Below are 24,336 nucleotides of genomic sequence, written 5' to 3' on the forward strand. Positions count from 1 at the left end.
GGGAAGGGCTCGCCCGGGCCCGCGGAGGCGGCTCCTCCGTCGCTGCGTGAGGGCACGGCGAGCCTTGGGGAGCCCCTGACGGCCCCGCTCTTCTCCCCCACCCCCGCGCCGGGCAGCCGTTGGCGGGGGCGCTGCCCTCAGGGCAGCCGCCTCCAGAGGGCGAGAGTGAGCGCTGTGGCGAGGCTCCCGCCTGCGGGGGGGAGCCGGCGTTGTCTGAGGGGGACGCTCTGGCTGAAGCGCCCCGAGGGGCCGGATTGAGGAGCGGTTCCTACACAAGAGCTGGAAGAGACCTGTGTCTACAGCAGCCGGGTTTTTAGAAATGTTTGTGCTGTTACGTGCACTGATGGGAAGATGCTGCTCTTAAGGTTCAAAGTTACTGTCACGCAAACGCTATACCTAGAAAATGGCTAATTCCATGTCTAGATACTTATGTACACGTTTCTGAAATTTAAATCTTTAATGCTCTACATGGACAGTCTGCCTTTCTGGTAATTGGAAAGAGATGTCAGAATAAATAAGGTTGATTTAGTCAAGGCTGATTCTGCTCAACCTCAGGAAACTATGTCAAATATCAGATTTGATTAATTTCACATGATTTAGATAGTCTTATGAATAATAGGAACTGAATGTATAATTTTTGGCATTATTAGTTACAAATGTAAAACTTATCAAAATTTTCAAAGCTAGACCACACTAGCTGTCAGAGTACACTGCTCTTTTGGGGATCAGAATTTTTGTTTGAACCATTTCATTCTACTGTGATTTGCCTTGGTTATAGTTGATTGCTTTTGTCAGTGGTCAGACAGTCTGAGCTGAGCTCTGATACCTGGATACAAAAGGTGACCTCCAGCAAAAGATACAGTTCTTCAGACTCCTTGGATTTCAGGACATGGTCAAAAGAAACATGTCTAAAACATAATTTCCTAAGGGATGTAAGCTTTGCTCACTCACTTGGTTTGACATATTAAACAGAACCTTATTGGGGCAGATTATTTTGGACAATTTCATTTTTTGATCTCTCTCGTGTTACGAAACACTTTCTCTTCAAAGTTCATTATAATTGGGGTGTGAAAGGGAAAGATACGGGGCAGGGAGATATAGATCCTGGATACTGGAAGCCAAAGACAGGCCATAATTGTAGTTCCTGTAATTACCAAGAGCGAGGTCTGGCAACGCATCAGATCTGGATTTGGAGGCTCAGATTGCGGCGTTGACCTGACCACACAAATGGCACTCAGGAGAAACTGGTAGAACAGAGAATCGAGACTTTGAAGCCTGAATTATGCTACTGTACATTTCCTAATGCCAGGGGATCTTAATTGTGGTCTTTGGTGACTTGATTCAATACATGTCATAATAAATGAAACTCTGGTTTCTGTCCTTTTTTGGTAAATTAACCTGAAACATATTGGACTGTATCATTCCAAATAATTTTAAATAGCTTAAAACTCAATGCTCAGTTTTTCCTTCAGGATAATTTAGTTTCATTTACTTCTTGTAGTAGGCCTTTTCTAAGTTATTTGAATTTATAGTCTTAATTAAAATGCTAAATGTATTTTTAACAGTTTTTTCCATTGTATTTATTGATAGCAGTATTTAAAGTAATAATACTTTAAATAATGCTTTCATACCTTCCCTATTTTTTTTTTGGCCTGATGGCTTAAAAGAACACAGTAACACTGTTCTGTCCTCATGCTTACTCAACTACTGTGGCATTCCCCCTGTAACTTTTGAATCCTTTTGGTAGTTTCAAGCCAATTTGAAAGAAGGGAAGAAATTTCAGAGGTCAAATTTCAAAGTTTAATAAAAAATTGTGGCTGGATGGATACAAGAGATTCAAATGACTTCCCACAATAAACTGAAAATGAGGCGGTATCAGCTYATATCCACTCAGAGCAGCTGCCAGTCAGCATGTGCCAGGCAACTAGCCAGTCAGCAAAAATATAGCATATRTTTGTCTCTTGCCAAATCAGACTCATATGGAAGGTCCAGGGCCATTCTGGGGAGAGGGAAATACAGGAGACATGGGAAAGTGTGGAGAAAGTAGTTAAAAATGGAAACTGGAAATTAGAAAGAATTCTGGGAAATGGCTGGAATACCGTCAGAAAAGACAGAAGGATTGGGGAGCATGAGTTACTGAAGTGCATGTGTCAGGAGGGTGCAGGAGACCAGAGTTCATTAGTTCTGCAGAATGTCAGCTGTGGTAATCTTAAATTTGAAAAACACTTGGGAGCAATTCTTGGCTTTTCAAGATAATCACCCTGAGATGATTAGGTGAATTATGAAGAAACAGCAGGACAATAAATTTTTACTTCCTACATGCAGACACTTGATTTCAAAGAGGTTTCTTCATAAAGGGCAATTAATTCCTGGTAAAGAAATTGAAGAAATATACATTGTGAGGAGGATGGTGGGTTGTTCCATTCTGATCTGTTGGTTTTATAGGATTTGTGTCTCTCATTCTGTACTTCTATATTCTTTCATAAGCAGGAAATGGCTTCTCTTTTTGTGTAAAGATACATACATCATTGATAACATTTTGTGGAAAAAGATCATTAGGAATGGGGAAATAATCTAAAGGTATCTATACCCAAAGGTACAGTTTAACAGAAACTGTAAAAGAATTCTTTTTTTGTATTTATTTATTTTTTTTGGTTGTGTCCAGTATTAAAGGGAGGTGGAAGTAGGGTTGGGTGTATTACTATTGAAATGAGAAATACCACCACACACACACACACCCCTAGATAAAACTAGTTCCAAACGGTATTTACAGTGCATTTACGTAGTTCTATTTTGATACTTTGTGTCCTCTGTTTTGAGAGGGCTTAKGGGTTTCAACATTTCAATTATTACAAAGCTTATCAAAATGACGTAATGACTCTGATCAGAGCAGCAAATCTTGTGTAAATTTTCATAAGTGAGTGAGATAACTGAAGAGGCACATTTTTTTCTTTTCATTGGCTAAATCTCTTAAATGCCTATGCTTAATCAGATGGGCTTTCCCTCTGGAGGTTTTCAAAGATACCAGCCTCTTTTCCTCTGACTGTATAAGGAATTTAGGTGCTTGATTTGACAGATTTCTTAGTCTATCATGTGAGCACTGGATGCATTCCCTAACACCCAGATTCRGGTAATACTCTGTGTATGTCTTAACTCCATGTTGAGACAAGACCAGATGTGCACCATCTCCACTCCTGTTCCCTCTTGTCTTCTTCTTCCTCCCACATCCCCAGTTTCCATGGGAGGGGAATTAAACTATGAGAGCAGCAAGTCCATACCACAAGGCGCCACTGGTAACCACGCATAGTTACATACCTAAAATGCAGATGAAAATTAATTGCTCAAATTATAGAGACTGGATTTCACTCCTCTCTATCTAAAGCTGATAAATGTATTTTTCTTTACAAATTTACTTGATGGAGGACTTGATAGCTCTTCTTCATTAGAAATAATAGCTAAAACCAGCAAAAGCTTTCAACCTAGAGAAATATACTGACCTATGGATAAAGCTTTTAATGGAGCACCGGCTATACCAATGACACTTCTTRCAAATCACGTCTTTGCACTTTTCCCCCCAGCCTTTGGTAAACTAAGATGTATGTTCTTGGTATCTGCCTATGCTAAAATCTGCAATGCAGGAGGGCTGCTATTAGTAATCTACTGCAATTTATGCTCTTTCCTCTGGCAAGAATACTCATGCCTTATGCAGGAACTAAGAAGCTGAAGGAATTAAGTAGAGTTTAAATGCCAAATTTAAGATCATCAACTCATGCAGAAGTTTGCTTATGGGTATTTCTCTAAATCCCTTATTAATTATAGTATTAATAATAGTATGTATTTTGCCTTGTATTGTTAATTGTTAATGGTAGTTATCTGTCCAAAGATTTCAGAATTTTAACTACATTTCTTCTTCCAAAGATGAAAAACACAGAGCTAAATACCATTTAAACAATTAAAACAACTTTCATGATATATATAAACAGTTCAAGTCCTGTCTTGCTAGAATAAAAATAAATATGTGTGTAACAGTCACATGTGTGGTAATGTTCCATTAATACTGCATAATGTTGAGTTACTTTGTTCACCCTGGGTATCTTACTTCATGGAGAATCTCTCATTGCTTTTTTTAGTCATAAACTGAGAAACAGAATAGTGGTTATAGATTTTTAATGTGTCCTTTTTAACTTGGGAAAAAGATAACTCAGTTAAAAAMTATAAAAACACTTTCTGATAAAAAATCAGTTTTATTTCAGTTGTGGAGAAAAGTARCTTTGATAGAGTAGCCTTAGGCATCATTCTTGGAAGAAAAGAATCATTTGTGTATGTCCAGAGCATGTAAATGTGTTGCTTATACCATGTAAATATTTTATCATAAAGATTGGAGAATATGACCTAGAAGCTGAAAAAATCTGTCACAGGCATTTCAGTTTTATTTTAAAGAGTATGATGGGCACAGTAACAACTACTATTGTTACAGGAACCTTAAGGTACAGACATGTTTCCTGTGCCTTACTTCAGATATCTTCTGCTGGCATGAGAGGGGATGAGAGGAATGATTTATAGCAACTGCTTTTATAAACCCACAGGATTTTGCAAACTCTTCAAGACACAAACGCTCGTAAAAATGTTTTGAGACATGAAAGCATGAGCCTGTCCCAGTGTCTGCATTATCAAATAGAGGTTTAGCCTAACCRTTACTGACTTGCAGTTCTAATACGCTTTATATCGTCAGTAACATTAAGTAATACTGTCAGAGCATTTACCTGACTCTTCATGAAGGCAAGTGCAATAACTGAAAGCATTTAATAATTCTGTTAATCCATGGTAGGATACTTTGTGCTCCRTATTAATATTTGGAAAAGTAATGGTTGTTAACATGAGTAGAAAAACACTATTATTTGGAGTTACAAAGGGGATTATAAGAAAGAGGAAAAAAATCTTCCAGAAGAATGATTATTTGCAGCGATATTTTTGTAATATTTACATATACTTCAGTTCTATGTGACAGGAGACAATTCAACAAAAAAAGAAAAAACCACAAACATCCAAGTAGAAAAATCTGTTGACATAATTCTGGCAAATAACTGAAAACAAACAATTTCTAGCCTTATTCAAGATGTCTAGGATTTCACTCAGTTCCTCCAAGTATGTGCCTCAAGCAAGTTTTAAAAAGTTTATTTTGAAGTGCAGGAGACTTACCAATAGCAATAATATGCAAAATCTTCCTATCAAAATGCAGTATAATCTAGAATTGTGAGATGTGCAGGTTTAAGAGGCATATGTCTTAAGAGGCAAAAGGAGGCTTAAATACCTCCTTGCAGAGAAGGTCTTATGTGCTGCGTTAGCTTTCATGCTAAAAGTTCTATGATGAAAGTTGGAAATAGTAATAGTTTATATTTTAAGATGTGTCTTAATGTAACACTTGAACTTTAATCTCAGAAATCTCAAAAAACAAGGGCAAGCTCTCCTACTTCTTCTCCAGTGCTGCTCATCTCTGTATAGTCTATAGTCCCCTTGGAATATTGCCAGCCTTTCAAAAAAAGGGGGGGGGCAGGAAATGGGCTAGAGCACAGATACATGTGCATCAATAAATAATTTAGCTGTGGTGGTGCAAAACTGGACCGACAAGGTTGAAACCAGGCTACTGGCAACTCACCCCAGATACGTTCATATTTAAAATGCCAAAGCGATATAGCTATTTACTTGGGAGTGTGATTTTTTTTTTCAAAAAAATTGTTATTTATCAATTAATCAAAATTGAATTACTTTTTGGGGACAGTTTAATTTTGACAGCATTCCTTTGAGGAAARTACCTTTACCTGTAAGCTGTACATGCTTCTCAGTAGCCCACCTAGCAAGCTGCTGGAGGCTCTTAGCATAGTACTCCCAGGCTGAGGAATCATTCACTGTCATAGAGAATTTTYAATGTTTGTGGAGTTTTTTCCTGAACTGGAGTAAACACAAAMTTAAAAATAATAACTTTCTTTGTAAATCTGAAATATTTTTATTTGCCTTTATTTTGAGTATATACTATTTTTTTCTGATGCATAAGCTAAATTTTCCTTGTTTAATTTTGTCCTGTTTTCAACTTCATGCTTGCAGCTCCTACRTATTCATTTTAAATGCTGAGTGCCCTGAGCTGCTTCTGTGACTGCTCATTAGCATTTGCAAGCGTTTGAGCACAACTTCTGAATTAGAAAAGAAGTGCTTGACAGGAAGTACCAGAAGGTCCAGTCTATACTTTATTTGCTTAGATATCGCCATTCCATTTAATGYAACTTAAACTCATCATTTTAGTAAGAACTTTGAACAAAAGTGGAAGCATTATACATGGAAGTTGATCTGAGTAAAAAACTGTAAATGCATATGCATCCCAAATGACAGCAAGTATTACTATTCTTGTAGAGTATGCCATGATGAATTGTTTGTATTTACAGGAAAGGCTTTTATTTAAAATACTGTTATATGAGAACCTTGCAGTGGCAATCTTAGTTCTTGCTGTCCTGACATTCCCATGCAAAATGCATGCTTTGTCTTGTCTGAAAAGTTTGGCTTCAGAATCACTCTGACCRTAGACAATGCACTTTTGCCTTTACCTTAGAAAGAACTGAGTTTGTGCCTGCTTGCTTAAAGTGCTGGGGGTTTCCCACTGATGCTTGCTTTTTCAGTTTCTTTTAGCATTCTTTCTTTTTACCTCAGTGTGATAACCGTCTTGTATRTGTGTTCCTCGAGGTAGGACTAAAGCTGTTCAGTCCTTACAGTCTTAAGTTTCTCAAGGCTCAGACAACTCAAGATAACCCTCCATTTTGTGTTTTGTACAATATAAATCAAATGTAATTGCTTAAGAGAGACATTGGAACTTCTATTTAAAAACTAGTATTGGATTTTTTATTTAAAAAACAAGATCTGTGAAATGTTTTTGTCTTTGAGGGTAATCATTTATAGTTAATCATCTTTTGTCTTTCAGGCAYGATCTTGAGGTGAACTCTCAGCGGTTAGCAGGCCTCTTTCAACCATTGTAAATGTGTTTAGTTGCACACCTACGTTTTCTGTCAGTATGGGCACTGCTCTTGGTCAAACATGCTGTTCATAGAAAGCAGCTTATTTCTACTATATATTGCTATCATGGTCAATTTGTGTATTCTTTCTTCAAGTTGCTGGTTTTGCATACCTTTTGATTTTGGTATATGATGCGTGTATTGTGGAATGAAATTAATACAAGTTGCAGTTTTATATTCTGCTATTTTTTGGTAGTTTTAGGAGGGTTTTCTTGATATTTTAATTTAAGTAAATCAGTCCTTAGACTAACTGCAGAGGCTTTTGCCTGAGCACAAAATCCTTATTACAGAACTAGTGAAATTTTACCATTTTACTGTTTGAAATGGAACAATAAATAACAACTGTAAAAACTTAAAATAGATTATATAGCATATCATCACAAAGATTACAACAAAGCAGATGATTTTTCACTGAAAAACAGCATAAATATGCTCTTAAATCTTTAGAACTCAAACACTTTCTTATTCCAGACCCAATTTTTTAAACATTGGATAGTAATCCAATATAGTAGACTATAGGTCAGGGAAATTCAGAATCCACAGRAAGTATGAATAAAGAGAGACCAGTAATATAATCCAAAAGTCTAGCAAGATTTTACTAAAGTTAGTTTCTGGAATAAAAACATTTCAAATGTACCAGCTGGCCTCAATGTCCTCTCCTTTTTATTTCTGGAAAAATCCAAACTACTTCAGAGGAGATTTGCCTTAGCTGGACTGCAAAAGTCTTATTTTTGAAACTAATTTAAAACTGAGCAAGGCATTTAATTTGGACGGCAGATGAGGCATCCATAGTCTGGGGAACTTTAACAGGTAGGAGCAGTCTGTTCTCATTTTTATTGCAATTTAAAATATTCAGTAATTGGAGCTATCAGTAGGAAAAGGCTTGAGGCTGAAGTCATTCTCTCTTACAGAAAACAGGCACACAAAAATGTCTGAAAGTGAAATATCAGATCTATCAATCTAAATTTTTTATGGCATTCACCACATTATCTTAATTCTTAAGTTGCCCTGAACTAATTTCAAACATGGACCTCACAGTTCACACAGAGAGCTGGTTACATGTGTGCTAGTTATGTGGCAGGACCAAATGGATCGGTAGATACCTGGACATGTCAAATCACATGACAGAGCCTGTGATCCCATGGTACTACCTGGGAAATACACCTTGTAATACCAAACTAACACTGTTTAATTAAAATTCTACACACAGAAGGACTGAGAGGTCCTAATGCTGCTAACTCTATTAACTGAGCAAATGTCACCAGGGAAAGACTTTCCAAAGCACCAGAATGCCTTAGGTAAGTGCTGTGGATTTTCAATTGGACTTAAGTGTGTGTTGAAATTTGTAACTCACTTTTCTTACTCTATCCCAAGAACTTCACCATATTATGAAATAGTTTACAATATATGAAGCCTATGAAGCATACTGTTAATTCAGTTGCATTCTATCTTGGTTTTTTTGTTATACAGCAATTCTATTGCTGAACCTTAAAAACATACAAAATCCTCACCTACTAGACAAACATGCTTGAAAATGCAACACAACCCCTTCTCCTCACCTTTTGCCCCAGTCTCCAGTTTCACAAGTTGTTCCCCTTACAACCCATCCCACAAATTATCCAGAATCTCCCTCTGCGCTTYGAAGGAATATCTTAATTTCAGTGGTAAATAGATTAACAGATCTCTACATGTTTTTCGTGGTTCCTGACACCTAAGACCCAGTCTGTACCTCTCACAGATGCCTGTTCCATACCATCCCGTTTTCCCACGTTCTACCAGAGGAATGTAGTTCACTAGAGTCTTGACTTAGAAAGAGCCTTTTTTCCTGTTGACTTTTGGTCTACTTCTGCAGAGATAAATAAAACACTTGAGTGGTCTAACAGGGCACAGGCCCAGATWTTTTTGAATATTTGTAAAGGAGAATCCTGATACACCTCTTTCACTTCATAGGCTTAGAGTGACCACAAGTACATCATTTTTTTTAATGTTTTCTTGTAATAGCATTAGTAATACCACCATATCCTTATGGTAGTCATATGATTCTGAAGTACTGAAATACACAACAAGTGAAGGAGCCTTAATATCTCAAAAAAATCAAAACCCCAGTTACACAGGCCATATAGTCGCCCTTCTGAGTATAATCTTATATTTAGAATCATAGAATCATAGAATGAGTGAGGCTGGAAGGGACCTCTGGAGATCATCTAGTCCAACACCCCTGCTCAAGCAGGATCACCTAGAGCGTGGTAGACAAGGTTACATCCAGGCGGGCCTTGAAGATCTCCAGAGAAGGAGACTCCATAACCTCTCTGGGCAACCTGTGCCAGTACTCCGTCACTCTCACAGGGAAGAAATTCCCCCTCATAGTCAGGCRGAACTTGCTGTGGTTCAGTTTCTGCCCATTGCCTCTTGTCCTGTCACCTGGGACAACTGAAAAGAGTTTGTCCCCRTCCCCTTGACACTCTCCCTTCAGGTACTTGTACACATTGATAAGATCCCCCCCTCAGGCTTCTCTTCCCCAGGCTGAAGAGGCCCAGCTCTCRCAGCCGTTCCTCATAGGGCAGGTGCTCCAGCCCTCTGATCGTCTTTGTAGCCCTACGCTGGACTCTCTGCAGTAGCTCCATGTCTCTCTTGTAGTGGGGAGCCCAGAACTGGACTCGAGATGAGGCCTCAGCAGGGCTGAGTAGAGGGGCAGGATCACCTCCCTCGACCTGCTGGCAACACTCTTCCTAATGCACCCCAGGAGACCATTGGCTTTCTTGACCGCAAGGGCACATTGCTGGCTCGTAGTCAACTTGTCATCCACCAGCACTCCCAGGTCCTTCTCTGCAGAGTTGCCCTCCAGGTCAGCCCCCAGCTTGTACWGGTGCCTAGCGTTATTTTTCCCTAGGTGCAGGACTCTGCACTTGCCCTCGTTGAACCTCATGAGGTTCCTCTCTGCCCAACTCTCCAGCCTGTCCAGGTCTCTCTGAATGGCAGCACAGCCCTCAGGTGTATCAGCCTCTCCTCCCAGCTTGGTATCATCAGCAAACTTGCTGAGGAGGCACTCCATCCCCTCATCCAGGTCGCTGATGAAAACGTTGAACAGGATGGGACCCARTACTGAGCCCTGGGGGACACCATCAACACAGGCCTCCAACTAGACTGCATGCCACTGATGACGACCCTCTGAGCTCTGCCTTTCAGCCAGTTCCCAATCCACCTCACTGTCCACTCATCTAACCCACACTGCCTGAGCTTACCTAGGAGGATGTTATGGGAGACAGTGTCAAAAGCCTTGCTGAAGTTAAGGTACACAACGTCCACTGCTCTCCCCTCATCTACCCAGCCAGTCATTCCATCATAGAAGGCTATCAGATTGGTTAAGCAGGATTTCCCCTTGGTGAATCCATGCTGGCTACTCCTGATCACCTTCTTTTCATCCGTATGTCTGGAGATGACATCCAGAATGAGCTGTTCCATCACCTTTGCAGGGATGGAGGTGAGGCTGACTGGCCTGTAGTTGCTTGGGTCCTCCTTCTTGCCCTTTTTGAAGACTGGAGTGACTATTTCTTCTCCTGAAGCTTATAAAACATGTACTAACACTTATGAACAGGCTAAAGCAGGATTTCCCAAAATTTTGTTCAGGGAGAGCCTCTTAATGTGTGGCGCACGATGCTGGGGCTGTGCRATAAAATCCAGCTGCAGGACAATATCTTCCCAATTAAATAGCTACCATTAGGATCGGCAACATAAAACCTTTGTCAGACACTAGTGGCAAATAGCCACACTTTGAAACTGCTAACCTGAAGAGCCTTCATGATGTTATAAAAACTGAAAGAGCCAAAGTTTTACACATTAACTTGAATAGACTGAGAGTTTCACACTGTGCAGTGTAACTCACATAATCTCACCTCCTGTACTTTCATACTGCTTAATTTAGTACCAAACTGCAACTTATTTTTGTGAGGCAATTCAAAAATCTAGGTGAGGCTTCTATTTGATTGCATTATCTCATTTTCTTTTTAACATTTCCCTTGCATTTTAACCTTCTCATAATCTWACTATATAGATAATATATGCCATATACTATAATTATTATATAGCATATCAATATCAATAGTACATGTGCATGTAGCAGAGTGAGGATATTCTGCACCACAAATGACTTCAAACTGTATGGAGGGTGGGCTGCAAAAAAGCTCCTCTGAATCTTTTGAGCTGAAAATATCATATGGATGTTTGCTTATGATCTTTGCTGAAAGAGAACAGATTTTGTCCCTCTGTTACAGTTTCAGGAGGCTCTTGGCAGAGCCCAAGTTAATATTACTGAAAACAGTTTATAGGGTATTTTTTACAGAACACATATGATACATCCAATCTCAATCCAGCAGCCACTAATGCCTGCTGAAGACAATCCTGTGATTCGAAAGAGAGGTATCTTCTGGTGTCAAGAAAGTGCATTTTTTCTGGGGGCACATGATTTTTTTTTTTAATTCTCTAGTAATGAACAACAAATCATGCATGCTTCATTAAACAGTTTTTCAAGTACTCCTTGGGCAATATACTTTAGGCAACATTGCAGCTGTACTGAAGAGATAAGAGAGAGTCATTTTGATACTATCTACATGCTTTTGATAGAATACATGCAATCCAAGTGATTCCAATATACCATTTCACATCAATATGATCTTTCAGTATGGTGTATCCTTAAAATATCTTGATTGTATTGGTATTTTCCAAACTSTCTATAATTTTGTTTTAGAAACAGCCATGCAGCTGATTTCTATTTTAGTAAGATGCAAATTTGAATTTGTAGCTCCCTGCAGTCATGTTAAGAAATACGACACAAGATATGCCATATCTGAATGGAAAATGGCTATGTTATTAAGGATAGCAGGATTAGAGAAAAATGTACTGTTTACAAAATGCTATCTTTGTCATTAGTCCTTCCAATTTATGGAATTAATAAAAGGCTCTTCTTTTTTCATMATTAGAGTCTGTGCCAGCGTTTTTCTGACTTTTAATAGCTGATTTTGTTTATTTATTGACTGATGATAATGCATCTTTGCTAAAATAAGCAACAGTTTTTCTCTAACTCCTTTCCCAGGCAGTCAGAAAACAAGCATAAAGGCTAAAACTTTGCAAAGTTCAACTCACAGTGTTTCCATCTATCAACTCTAGAGAATGTATGATTGAGATATAGAAAGTGCAAATCCCATAGACACACAATGGAAATAAGAAGTTACAAAGCTCAGTTCTCCCTGGCAGCTCTTACTTCAACACTCAGCTCTCCTACCTGGGTAGACTTCCCATGTCTGTGGAAGATGAACAAAAAGGATGTAATAGTAACAGTATTATTTCTCATAAAGAAGTCATSGCAAGTTTGCAACCATTCTTCTTCTCCTCTAGCTTTGGAGTTTCAATTTGATAAGGTAAAGAGAAGAATTTTCATCCCGCCCAAAGAATGGGAGGAATGAGAGAAGAATCTGCGCTTTACTCTGATAAAGTTCTTTACTAGTTTTTGCTCTTGTGTGACTGAATTAGAAAAAAGACTATTACAGAACAATTTTCAGATAGCTTAAATTCCACCCAAGTTCTAGTGCCTCATTAATGAAAAGAGCAAAGTACCTCTCTGAAAAGTGCTTCAGAGTGGCTAAGGAAGGCAGGGAGCACATGAATACATGAAGCACAGGGACTTAGCACAACTGAAGCAATCTAAATATAGCTCTAAGAAGCTTATTTTGGCAGGCCCAATTACTGATTATAATTGTAGACCTGACTGCCACTCTGTTTTGATCATTTAAATTGAATTAGCTCAATCTAATCTGAATGAAGCAAGTTTGTTCATTGTCAAAATCTTAAAATTTTCTTATTCCCTTTTCATTGGATATGATTAGTTGATTAAGATATTTGTAACTTATACAGAAGAATTCATGTCTTTTGAAGAATCAATAACTAACTACAAAGATTGTGGCCTTTGAATAATTTTTTGGTGGATTTATCTTCTTCTACATCTGTTTTCTCTATCTTGTTCCTTTGGTGAACTTCTGGTATTTGTGAAAAGAATGAAAACACAGGCTAGAATCAGACAAAATATGGGAGAGAGATCATGGAAAATTCCCCATTACATCTCAACAATTATTCTAGCTGGTGGAATCCAAACTCACATGGTCTAAACTTATACTTACCAAGCTTGTCACTCAGTTATGGTTGTATAATGAGAGTAAAATTCATCTAACTATACTACAAGGATGGAACAAGCAAATTAATGAAAATAAGTCAATCATCAAAGAAAGAGAAACTGAAAAGACAGATCATCCATCTTCCTGGCAGTAAAGGGCTGTTTTCTGTGATCATTTCCAGTTCAACCAGTCTAGCTTTAAACATCACAATCCACGGAGCTTTTGCAAGTCTGCTTTAGATGTCACCTGTGGTGAAACATTACAGTTTTACATAAAACGGGGAGGCGTTTACTCAGAAGGAGTAAACCATTTACTCATGGTGGCACAGCTGCCCCACGAACACAACGCAACACTGTGCACACATCCTAAGTCCTGTGACATTATACTGAGCATGTGACTGTGTCCTCCAAAGGTCTCTGCATTTACAGTCTTAAGGCCAAATCCTGTCAATTTTATTCATTCTGAATACTATCTTAAATATCTGTTTAGGTCATCTTGTCTCCCTTACTCATAGGAAGTGGTACATCACTCCATATTTGTCCTACCTGAAAAGTAGTTTTAAATTTTGCTCCTTCAGTTAAAATAAAAGTTACTTTTAAGAAAGATATTTAGGCATTAAATATACCACTGATTCCAGCCCCTGAAAAGAGGAAAGAGCACTTGCCAAATTTAGATTTGATGAGAAACCACAGGAAATATGTATGAGGCTGGTCTAAGAGTGAAAACCGAGGGACCGTACTGAGTCCATAAATTGAACAGAGGTGTCGTCTATCTTGTACCATACAGAACTGAAAGATTCTGTATGCCTTTAGAAGAAAGAACATTTTTAATAGATAYCATTGTATGAATTGTTTTCAGCAGTGTTTCTTCCACTTGTAACAGCATTGGCAGCATACACAGGTTGTGTTTTTCACATCTTCACTGTGCTTGTTTACTGTTCAGTGTTTTTGCAGATTCTTCTCTGCTTATTAATTAGTATGAAACAAGAAGCTCAACTATTACCACTTAAATGCCTGTAACAACTGTTTAAGACTAGATTTGACACCAGCTTTGCTCTTTGTGACTGCCTGCAAGCGGCAGTGTTCCCCAGAGTGCAGAAGGTGACAGATTCTCCTATTTCTGCACGCAAACCAGGCGATCTGCTGCAGTGCATCCCTCTGCAGTCTGTAACAAGTACATTTACTTAGGAGTGCCCCTGCAGGGTAGGTTCTAATCCCTGTTTCTCTGTGAGCTGCAGTAGCAGGGATTTAGCTGGGATATCAGTCAGGTTGTTAYGTTTGATAGTCCATATCTCTATGGTCAAGGTGATTTGTTTATTATACTATTTTAAAATCTGGGGCTTAGCAGTAATGGTCGCTTTTGACAATATTTTTACTCCCTGCTGTCTTTRTTTAGCTAATTCCTTTCCACTGGAAAGACATTTCTCCACAACCCCCTTTCTAAATAATAGTATTAATTTGACAATAACACACATTTGCTTAACATGGGTTCGAACTAGAGTCATGGGGAGAGCTTTTATTCTGAATATTAATGCATGAGTGCAGCTGAAATTTCAGAGACAAGATAATCCTTTTTTAATATTCTTGGAGGCTTTCCTAGAATGATATGTACCTATTTACATAGAAAAAAAATCAAAATCAGGACTGCAGCATTGCGTCTGTACAGTTTTTGGTATGTTTTGACACATTCTCAGAGATTTACTGGGTAATTTCACATGCTTGTATGGCAATTTATAATCCATTATTTTGCACTAGAAGCTGCATCCTTGAGTTTATTTTATGACTTGGACATAAAGTAAACTAAATGACAACAGCCCCTGGCCTTTCCCATCTGTCTACAGGATTGACCTTCAGTAAACAGAATCCAAGGGATGTTGTGCATATGTTTTGGTCTATATTTATATTAAATGGAATGTAGGTATTACTGTTCTTGAGTACAYGTGGAAGCAATGTAATTATTTAATAAAGTATATATCACAAGAATATCTCTGGATCTGCATCAAAAAGAGCAATGTTTTGGGAAAATCTTTGGGCCTTTGTTTTCTRATATTAGCTGCTGTGAACAATTCATGAAAAACTGGCTTATTTCTCTGTGARTTGATGGTTTTCTTCAGTAAAGTTGGGATCAATGTGGAAGACAACGATGAAACTGCCACTGAGTATGGGCAGAATTAGTCTCCCAAAACTGGAGATAGATTAAGGGACGGAATTAATTAAATATTATATATCACAATTTTGATGTTAATTTAGATATTATTTCTACTCTCTTACTTTGATTTAATCGGACGTTAATGAAGCAACACGTTATACGCACTAGAAATAAAAGGAAAATTATAGGTGTAGAAAAACTAGAACACACTGGATAAAAAACAAGGCACCACACTGATTTTGAAGGCATAAAGCTGACTTACATGGAAAATAACTTAATAAAGAAAAAGGAGGGGAAGAGAGAGGAAGGAAAGGTATGACAGACCTGGCAGTTTAATTTGTGCCACAAGTTCAGGAATGTTGGAATTTTAAGGGTTTGTTTTCCCCATTATTTGGAATCACTTCATATTTTTGTACCAGAGCTGAACTTCTCCAAAGATAAACATGTTTAGCTCCAAGCATTTGGTTTGTCACCAGCTGGGAGTAGGGGAAAGCTTTGCTTATTCTCCAGCCTAGTGAGAACTCACTTGGAGAGCTCCTATTCCTCCAGTTCCAAAAAACACAGCTAATTTACTCCAGCCTTTTTTTCCCAAAAGGTTATATTATAGCTGGATGATTCTTATTACAGATTTTGTCCTAAGCCTTCTTATTTTAATTGTGGACATTAGTCTACTAAGTGTCATGACGTAGACCAGTATAGATATAAACAACTTTTTTTATTTTATTATAAATCAGATTGTCACCTATCTTGTGACATTATTATTTGTGACTTCATTATTTTAATGAAGTAAGAAAACAGAAAACAGTGCTGTTTAATAGGAGACGTGCTGTGGGTTAGAAGGAGCAGTGCTGCACTGCCACTACCCTRAAGAAGTCCATTATTTATGAAGAAATACACTCCGCCCTTACAGTGCACCTAGCTCTATCCCTTTCAAACTGTCMGTGGACACAAGGAATGGCTGGGAACATATGTTCTGTGGGGTGTGATATGCAGCCTTGTAGGAGCAGAGGAAACTGAGTCAATGTTCCCATTTTAAAAAGGAAGAGAAGATTGAAAACCAAAGTTTGAAGTTTAGATTAATGGAAACATGGCCAGTCTGAAGAAATAGATWGGTCTCATTTAAAAGCCTATGATTATATTTTTAATGTACGGTATATTTTACTATGAGTTTATATTCTTGATAAATAATTTAAATAAAATATGTCAAAAATGCTTTGAATGGTAGAAAATCCAYAAGGCTGTATCTGCATTTTCTGGCATTTTCTAACTTCAGAGTTAGTCCTGGTTTGCACAGGAGGTTGGACCAGATGATCTCCAAAGATCCCTTCCAACCTAAATTATTCTATGGTTCTATTTGCAAGTTTATTTTAACTAACAAATAAAGTATRGGAATTTAATTTTTGCAAAGTTTTTTAATTAAAAAAGGATTATTGAGTCAGATTGACTGGTACATTCCAACTGCTTTGTTCCACTCTGATTCTGTGAAGCAATCTTGAAAATATCTGAACAGTCTGGTTTATAGCTGCTTTTCTGTTAACAGTGCAGCAGAAATGGCATAAATGATTCTGATGCATTTTGCTCTATTAGTAAAAATTTACCACAAAATAGAAGAAAAGGATCCATTYGTGGAACCTCAGAAAGTTAAAACAGAAATGTTTTATGTGAGGAACAGACAAACAGTTTTTGAACATACCCTATGAAAAGCTGCAGAAAATTATGTTAAAAGGTTCCCCTTGTACGCTCTAATCACTATTTTATTTAAAAATGACCAGTTGCATYGATCAGTTCTGTTCACATCAGCTAACTTTATAGAATAACTTGTGAAATTCCTCCTCCCTCACTAATCAAACTTAAATGGTAGTAAGCAATTRAATTATTTAAATTAACTTATTAAGTTATTTAAAACATGCTTGGAACAAAAGAGTAGGTTGTATTACCTCCAGCTCCATGTGTTTCTCTTCTTTGTCATAGTCCTTCAATTCCTTTTTGGAATGATCACTACAATCTTCTAAATGACAGATGTGTTGATATTTAGTAGGTTCATGTTTAGCTTGTTTTCTTTGGAAAACACTTCTCTTATGAAGACCATTGAAAAATGCCTCATACCTTGGCAGTTCTGTAAACATATCATCATCACCTCTACCATCTGCTTTTTCCTCTTCAGATGAAAAATCTGCTCCTTCTCCTACTTCACAAATGTAGAGTTTAGTGTTAGCTTCATGGGATAAAAATTCAAAATCAGAAAATGTGATAGCACTTGGTTTGTGTTTTATGACACTAATCTCATGAGATCTTTCCAATTTCCAATCTGGATTCTTTTGTGGAAGGAGTGGGCATTCTGTGTGTGAGGGGAGGTTTAAAGGATCTTCCTTGGGCTTGTGCCCTGAAGAACTCASTAATTCTTCACAAAGCTGCTCTGTCTCCGGCTGAGCAGGGGCGCTAACACAGCCGGCAACCTCTCCAGGTTCCAAGGATGTCCCGTGGTGGTCTAATAAGGGTGATGTAGATGACAAACTCAACTCAGATTCCAATAAAACGTTATGAAATTCAGATGGGCTTTCCTGTTCTTCTGTCTTTGTTTGGTATTCTTCATACTTTGCTTCCTTTGGAGTCCCCAGGCACTTGGCAGATGTAAGATAAGGTGAGCCTAGTTCTTCTTCGTAGATGTTAGTTTCCATTCCAACAATTTTCATCCATCAGAGATCACAATGACTTCATTCTTGGTTTTCTTAAGAAACATAACTCCACATATGCAGCCAGGAAATACCTTTTATTTTTTCAAAAACACGATCACACAATCATTATTAATACCTGTATTCTCATAGAAATGATCTGAACTCCTGGTGTTCCTGAAAATTAAAAAGGAAAAAAAAATTATTGATGGTAACACGCTTGCATTGGAGTGCATCAGTGAGCGTGATCCTAAAGTATAAAATTCCAACATCAAATTTACACATAGTTCTTCTTCAAAAATATTTGATGTATGCAGATTAAATGAACTTAAAACCTGAGAACTTTGAGTTGTTTACCTTACAGAAGAAGTAGTGAATGCAGAAATACTTTTAAATATTGACTTTACTTTGATTATTGACACAACGAACTGGACTCATTCAAACTGATATTTGTTAGATATGTGTTTGTTATCTAAACATACTCATACACCATTCTGGTAAAGCTAAAATGTCATAGGGAAGAGCAAGGAGCCAAAGGAATGGACACAAAACAAAGTACATTTTAATATAGTTAAAATTTTCTCTCGGTTCTCTGAATTGCCAATGCTTTGTAGCACTTGTCCATTTCCAGTACATTTGCAAACCAAAAGAAGAAGGCTAAGAATACAGAGAGCTTCGTTTCCAAATTAAAGTTGGCTGTGTGTCTGAKTTGGATCAATCCTAACTTCTGTGCTGTCATCTACTTGGTGGACCTCCAATGCATGGGAAGAAATGTGCGTCTGAAGAACTGATCTTGCATCACTGAATAGCTTATGTTGACCCATTTGTGTGATTTACTTTTTGTGACAGATTGAATATTGATAGCATTTATTTTAATGATTGTTTCAGGACTCCATCTGTGAGACAGCAAAGCAGAACAGAAGCTTTTCAAAATAAGAAGAGAAGCTGAAGCCTCTGATGTATGTGTCAAGCCTGTCAGCGACGAGAAAGACATATCAGAAGGCAGCACTGTCACTGTCAAAGTGGGAAGCAGGCTAAGTAAGATGCTGGCATGTGACATGCTTGTCACTGTGAGTGCCATAAACTGAGCAATGCATATGAGCTAGACATATTTTATCATTGGGCAGTATACATTTTACTGTTATAGACGTACTTTGGGTAATAGAAAAAATACTGAACATATATAGAACATCTAGACAGATTATATTATCTTTGTCTTTTGAACTTCAGATGCAAGAGCTGTGAGCATGCAAATATATATGCTTTTGGTGGGCTTTCTATCACCTATTTTCAGCCATTTAAAATTGATATGTTGTTATAAATCAAATGTAAATCGAATGTAAATCAAATGTGTAAATCAAAGAATTAAAAGCATATTGCTACAGTCCAGGGATACAGAATGATGCTTCCAGAAGGTAAATCCTCTTACTTATCTTGGATACCTATTTTTGGATGGGATGAGTCTGCCTCCTGACAGGACTACCTTATCCAAAACTATGAAGGAAGTCTAGACAAAAAGCTCACACCAGTCACCTTTTATATGGGTAAACAGAGGCAGAAGAATCTCACCCTCACATCCCTGTTACGAATTAATAGATTAAAATGCATACACGTGAGTGACTAACTTACATATGAAGCCCACGTTTTTTCAGAAGCTTCAAGTTAGTCACCTCAATAGAAGTGACTCCAGTTTCAGAAGTCATAGAATCACAGAATCAGTAAGGTTGGAAGGGACCTCTGGAGATCAGCTAGTCCAACCTCCCCGCTCAGCAGGGTCACCTAGAGCGTGGTAGACAAGGTTGCATCCAGGCAGGCCTTGAAGATCTCCAGAGAAGGAGACTCCACAACCTCTCTGGGCAACCTGTGCCAGGGCTCCGTCACTCTCACAGGRAAGAAATTCCCYCTCATRGTCAGACGGAACTTGCTGTGGTTCAATTTCTGCCCATTGCCTCTTGTCCTRTMACCYGGGACAACTGAAAAGAGTTTGTCCCCGTCCCCTTGACATCCTCCCTTCAGGTACTTGTACACACTGATAAGATCCCTCCTCAGTCTTCTCTTCCCCAGGCCGAAGAGGCCCAGCTCTCGCAGCCGTTCCTCATGGGGCAGGTGCTCCAGCCCTCTGATCATCCTTGTAGCCCTACGCAGGACTCTCTCCAGTAGATCCACATCTCTCGTGTAGGGAGCCCAGAACTGGACATAGTACTCGAGATGAGGCCTCAGCAGGGCTGAGTAGAGGGGCAGGATCACCTCCCTCCACCTGCTGGCAACACTCTTCCTAATGCACCCCAGTGCTGAACACTTTTGGTTCTCCCTAACATTATGGGATTTGGGCACAATGCCTCTGAAGTAGAAAACATTATTTATAGGGAATGTTTGGAATAACTAATATTTCACATAGTTTTGTGCACAGTGAAAACGTCCCCTGCCATCTGAAGTGAATATGACTGTTCTCTGTGCCTCTGTGAGCCACTACCTTTGCTTTTGAATCCACTGGCAACTCTGCTGGCAGGCATGCTGCTAGCATTCACAYTCCCATGCATACCCAGATGTAAGTGAAGGAGATTTGGCTCTTGCCAAATTTTATTAGATTTGCTTATTCTACTGGACTCTTTGGGGTTTTTTGTTTTTTTTTATTCTTTGTGATGAGACTGGCACAAAGAAAGAACTTAGGAGTAGGATGGTTTTGTGCAAGTCTGGCAAGAAATCTATGAACAGGAAGTGAAGACAGAATATGAGTTTACCCATATTCATTCTGTGGACCCTGTCTTGTTGCAGTGACTGGGAAAAAAAAAACTTATACAAAATATTAAATTCCATATCTTACAGAGATTTATTTATGCATATATAGCTTCTAAAAATGGAATATATTCAGCAGAGCTGTGGACTTGGAAATCTTGCCCATTGCAAAATGAATAACTCGGGTCTATACATTCAGAGCTAAATTTGTCCTTTTAGCAAAAAGTCTGTAATGACCTTTGAAATAACATATTTAGCACCAAACCTATGAATGCACTTACCAGTTATAAAAAATAATAATCTTTCTGGCAAAGTTCTTCAAAGATTTATAAATAGGGAAATTCATTTCTTGTGTTTAGGTTATTCTAAATCTATACTGTAGCATTAACTGCACTGCTAGGCACTAGCGTAGGTAAAGATATTGCTAGATAATAAAAATATCACGGGCATTTGTGGATTTTTTTCAGACTGGAAGTGACAATGTAGGGTGTACTTCAGTTAACATTCAACTGTCCAGCTAAAACCAACTCCAAAACAGCTTTAGGAGTAACACCAAAAAAAGCAACAAAGGTGAAATTTTTTTCTAAGGTGAAATGTGCAATGTAGCATCTAATCAACTACAGCTTTTTACATGTATAGGAATTTAAAACTTACAACCTGAATTTTATTCTCTAAGGAAAGCCTCTTACAAATCAGGAATAAATTAATAAAGATTTATGTTATAGCTAGTGAAATGCTATGGAAAGAAAGTTCTTATGTGATCTAGTAAAAACAAATGTATATGTGCGTACTCTCAGATTTTTGTGCATTGTGATCTGTTGGCCTGATTCTCCATTGTCCAGACAACGAAAAATTTGTGTTAAAATTAATCAAGTTTTGGACAAAGATCACACAAAAAGCACATATTAAGCTTAACCATTAAATAGGAGGATTTTACAAAGACTTTAATATTGATAGTCTCCTTTCTATTTTCTTCAGGAGAATTGTTTTCTGAGGCAAATGATTATACATCAGGTTACTATAATAGCAAGCTGCCTAAACTAACTTTGCAAACACTGACAAAGCTAGCACATTTCAATACCCGTTATGTATTTTGGCTTTACAAAACATGTGAATATGTGGAATTTTCTTACTTTTTATTAAGTCAATTTAAACTTAAACTAATATAGTAAACTAACATATCAAGTCCTGATCGTGGCTGGAGCAGTGCAACACCACTCGTTTAAAATAATGAGTTTTTACCCCTCTGCCCCTAATGCATTTGTTTTCCTTTTAAACTTTGCTTAATAGTTTCCACTGATTTAAACAATCTTCCCTTGACAAATTAAAAAAAAAAAAAAAAGCCAAAAGAATGTGAGACACACAGACTAATAGCAAATTAGGAATTAGGACTTTTTCCCTGCTTATAATTTTACCTGTTTTGCAAGATAACCCCATATTTTTCAGTTCAGTTAATTTCCATAAGTGTAACAACAGAAACTCAGTAGCCAAAAGGTCCTCCAARCGTTGGGGGAGAACAGAAAAAGAAGTGAGCAGATCCTTGACAAAAAGCGTTTCAGCTTGCTTGCTGTGCAGGAACTCTGTCAACAGAAGTATGTGTGAGAATCCCTGGGGCTAAAACAGCCTCTGCAAGCACTGGCCAAATTATTCACAGAAAGAGGGAAAGAAAAAAGAAGAGTGAGGAAAAAAAAAAAAAAAAAGAGCAAGAGCATGCTTCACAGGAACAGCAGGCACTTCTAAAAATGCAGCGTGACCTCATTCTTCACATTATGCCAGACTGTACTTTACTTTATCACCTGAAGCACCTGGATTCAGTTTCACACAGCACACCCTCCCCTTTGGATGTTGTCAGGTTTTGAACAGGTAGGCTGTGAAATAAAAGCCTTTTGATGCAGTACTTCCAAGCCAGTATAAAGGAATACCAAAACTATGTTTCCATGTCACTTGCAAATGCTAATTGTTATTTGTCTACATAGCTTCAAGACTTACATTTATACACATTATTTATACACACAAGCCTTCCTTTATATGTGTGTATAGGATCATAGCTTGCAGACAGACTTTTGCATGTACTACAAAGTGTAGCTGCAATGTAGGGTACTGGGCATTTGAATTTCTGAGTGCGATTACAAATCAGTTATTTGAAAATCCAGCCTGGAAAGGGAAAACGTGAATTGTCATTGGAAATACAAGGTGAGAAGACTGTTGAATCATAGTTTAAATTTGGAAGTGTTTCTCTATATTGCTTTCAATTACAGCAAGCAGCATAATGGATAAGCTGCACTACCCTTCTACTCGAGTAAAGGATGCTGCATTCTAGTAATACTATATAATATTTCACCTTGAAACATCCAGAAGTACCAGTGCTGTGAAGCTGCATCCCTGCTGACTCATTTCAGTGAGTGAGGGAAACAGCATTAAGATGTTGAGTTTTCTTACACTTCATGCACCTAATTGCCTTCACTGAGGTTAACTAGTGTTGAAGTCAGCAAAGAATTTGGCATATTTATGAATGAGTCACTCAGCAAATGAAGCCATCTCTTGAGGCAACCATTTTACAGAAATTACTTTATATGATAGTTCAGTAAGGCTTGTCTCAGCTTTAGAGATGTTTATTATCCCAAAATAACTTCACTAACAGCCCTTCCTTCCCCACCAGAAAATCATTTTACATTGTCAAGGGAAGTAAAATGTCTTCCCAAGTGGAATAAATTAAATAAACAAAGGGACATTTTGCAAGCATGACTGTGCCTCCATTCATGGTTTTTCCTCTGGTGAAGCTCCTAGTTAAAGATACAGCATTTTCCAAATGCTTTCTTGACTGGTGCACCTATTTATTTATGATGCAAAATATTTACAGCTGAGGCTACTTGCAATATTTAGCAGGGGATAATTCAGGTGTAGGAGGAATCATTGATGCATTTGGTTTAGTTAGCTGAGCTTGAGGTTGATCCAGACAAGATGCTAACGTGCTGCTAGTAATAAAACATGTCATGACTGAACTGTGTTTTGATCTAAAGCATCATTCTCAACATCACTGTCATTGTCACCATACCATCATACAGAAATGGTGGTTTAATAGCAACTAAGGTGGGCGTTTGCCACAGTATTATTGATGCCATTTCTAAGAACTTAGATATTGGGGAAATGTTTAGTCTTAGTCAGTTTGCATAATGTGGGCACTTTGCAAGTAATTCTACTGTATACAGCCTGTATGTTGAATGATTACAATCCTGAGCAAAATCAAAGGCTGGGAGCATATGAACACCACTAAAGCTATGGACTAGATAAGGTTCTTTGCACCTGAAAAAGTCTCATACCCTTTGCATATCTAGTTCTATCTTCTGGCCAGAAGATACAAAAAAGGACTGAGGTATGATCAGGGAATTTAGAGTTATATGGCTTTCGGCACGATTCTTAGCATATGAATGAAATATCTTTAAAGAATAAGAACTCCTCTAGCTTTCCTTCTGCCATGAGGCCTCTTTCAGCATTGATTCAATGTATTGCTTTTGTATTCCCTGACTACTTCACAATATTTTGTCTTGCACCTATGAA

At 38.0% G+C, this 24,336-nt stretch overlaps 1 protein-coding gene and 1 long non-coding RNA gene across 4 annotated transcripts in view; one reads left to right on the plus strand and one right to left on the minus strand.

Moving 5' to 3' along the window:
- STARD13 (StAR related lipid transfer domain containing 13) overlaps positions 1 to 24,336 on the minus strand; it is a 305,799-nt gene that overhangs the window by 239,030 nt on the left and 42,433 nt on the right. For both annotated transcript variants that reach the window (XM_085320652.1, XM_085320651.1), the window contains exon 2: positions 17,308 to 18,219. In XM_085320652.1, the coding sequence (XP_085176778.1) occupies positions 17,308 to 18,063 (756 nt within the window). In that variant the 5' untranslated portion in view covers positions 18,064 to 18,219. The remainder of the gene's footprint in view (positions 1 to 17,307; positions 18,220 to 24,336) is intronic.
- Positions 1 to 24,336, plus strand: part of LOC146586796 (uncharacterized) — a 28,303-nt gene that overhangs the window by 547 nt on the left and 3,420 nt on the right. Inside the window, exon 2 of one of the 2 annotated variants that reach the window (XR_014897755.1) lies at positions 18,931 to 19,080. This is a non-coding gene — a long non-coding RNA (uncharacterized LOC146586796). Of the gene's footprint in view, positions 1 to 18,930; positions 19,427 to 24,336 lie in introns of those variants that run through there. The other variant, XR_014897754.1, reaches the window with a different exon arrangement.

This window comes from Rhea americana, unplaced genomic scaffold (assembly GCF_003343005.1).
Source record: "Rhea americana isolate MKP2758 unplaced genomic scaffold, rheAme1 scaffold_65, whole genome shotgun sequence".
Lineage (NCBI taxonomy): Eukaryota > Metazoa > Chordata > Aves > Rheiformes > Rheidae > Rhea > Rhea americana.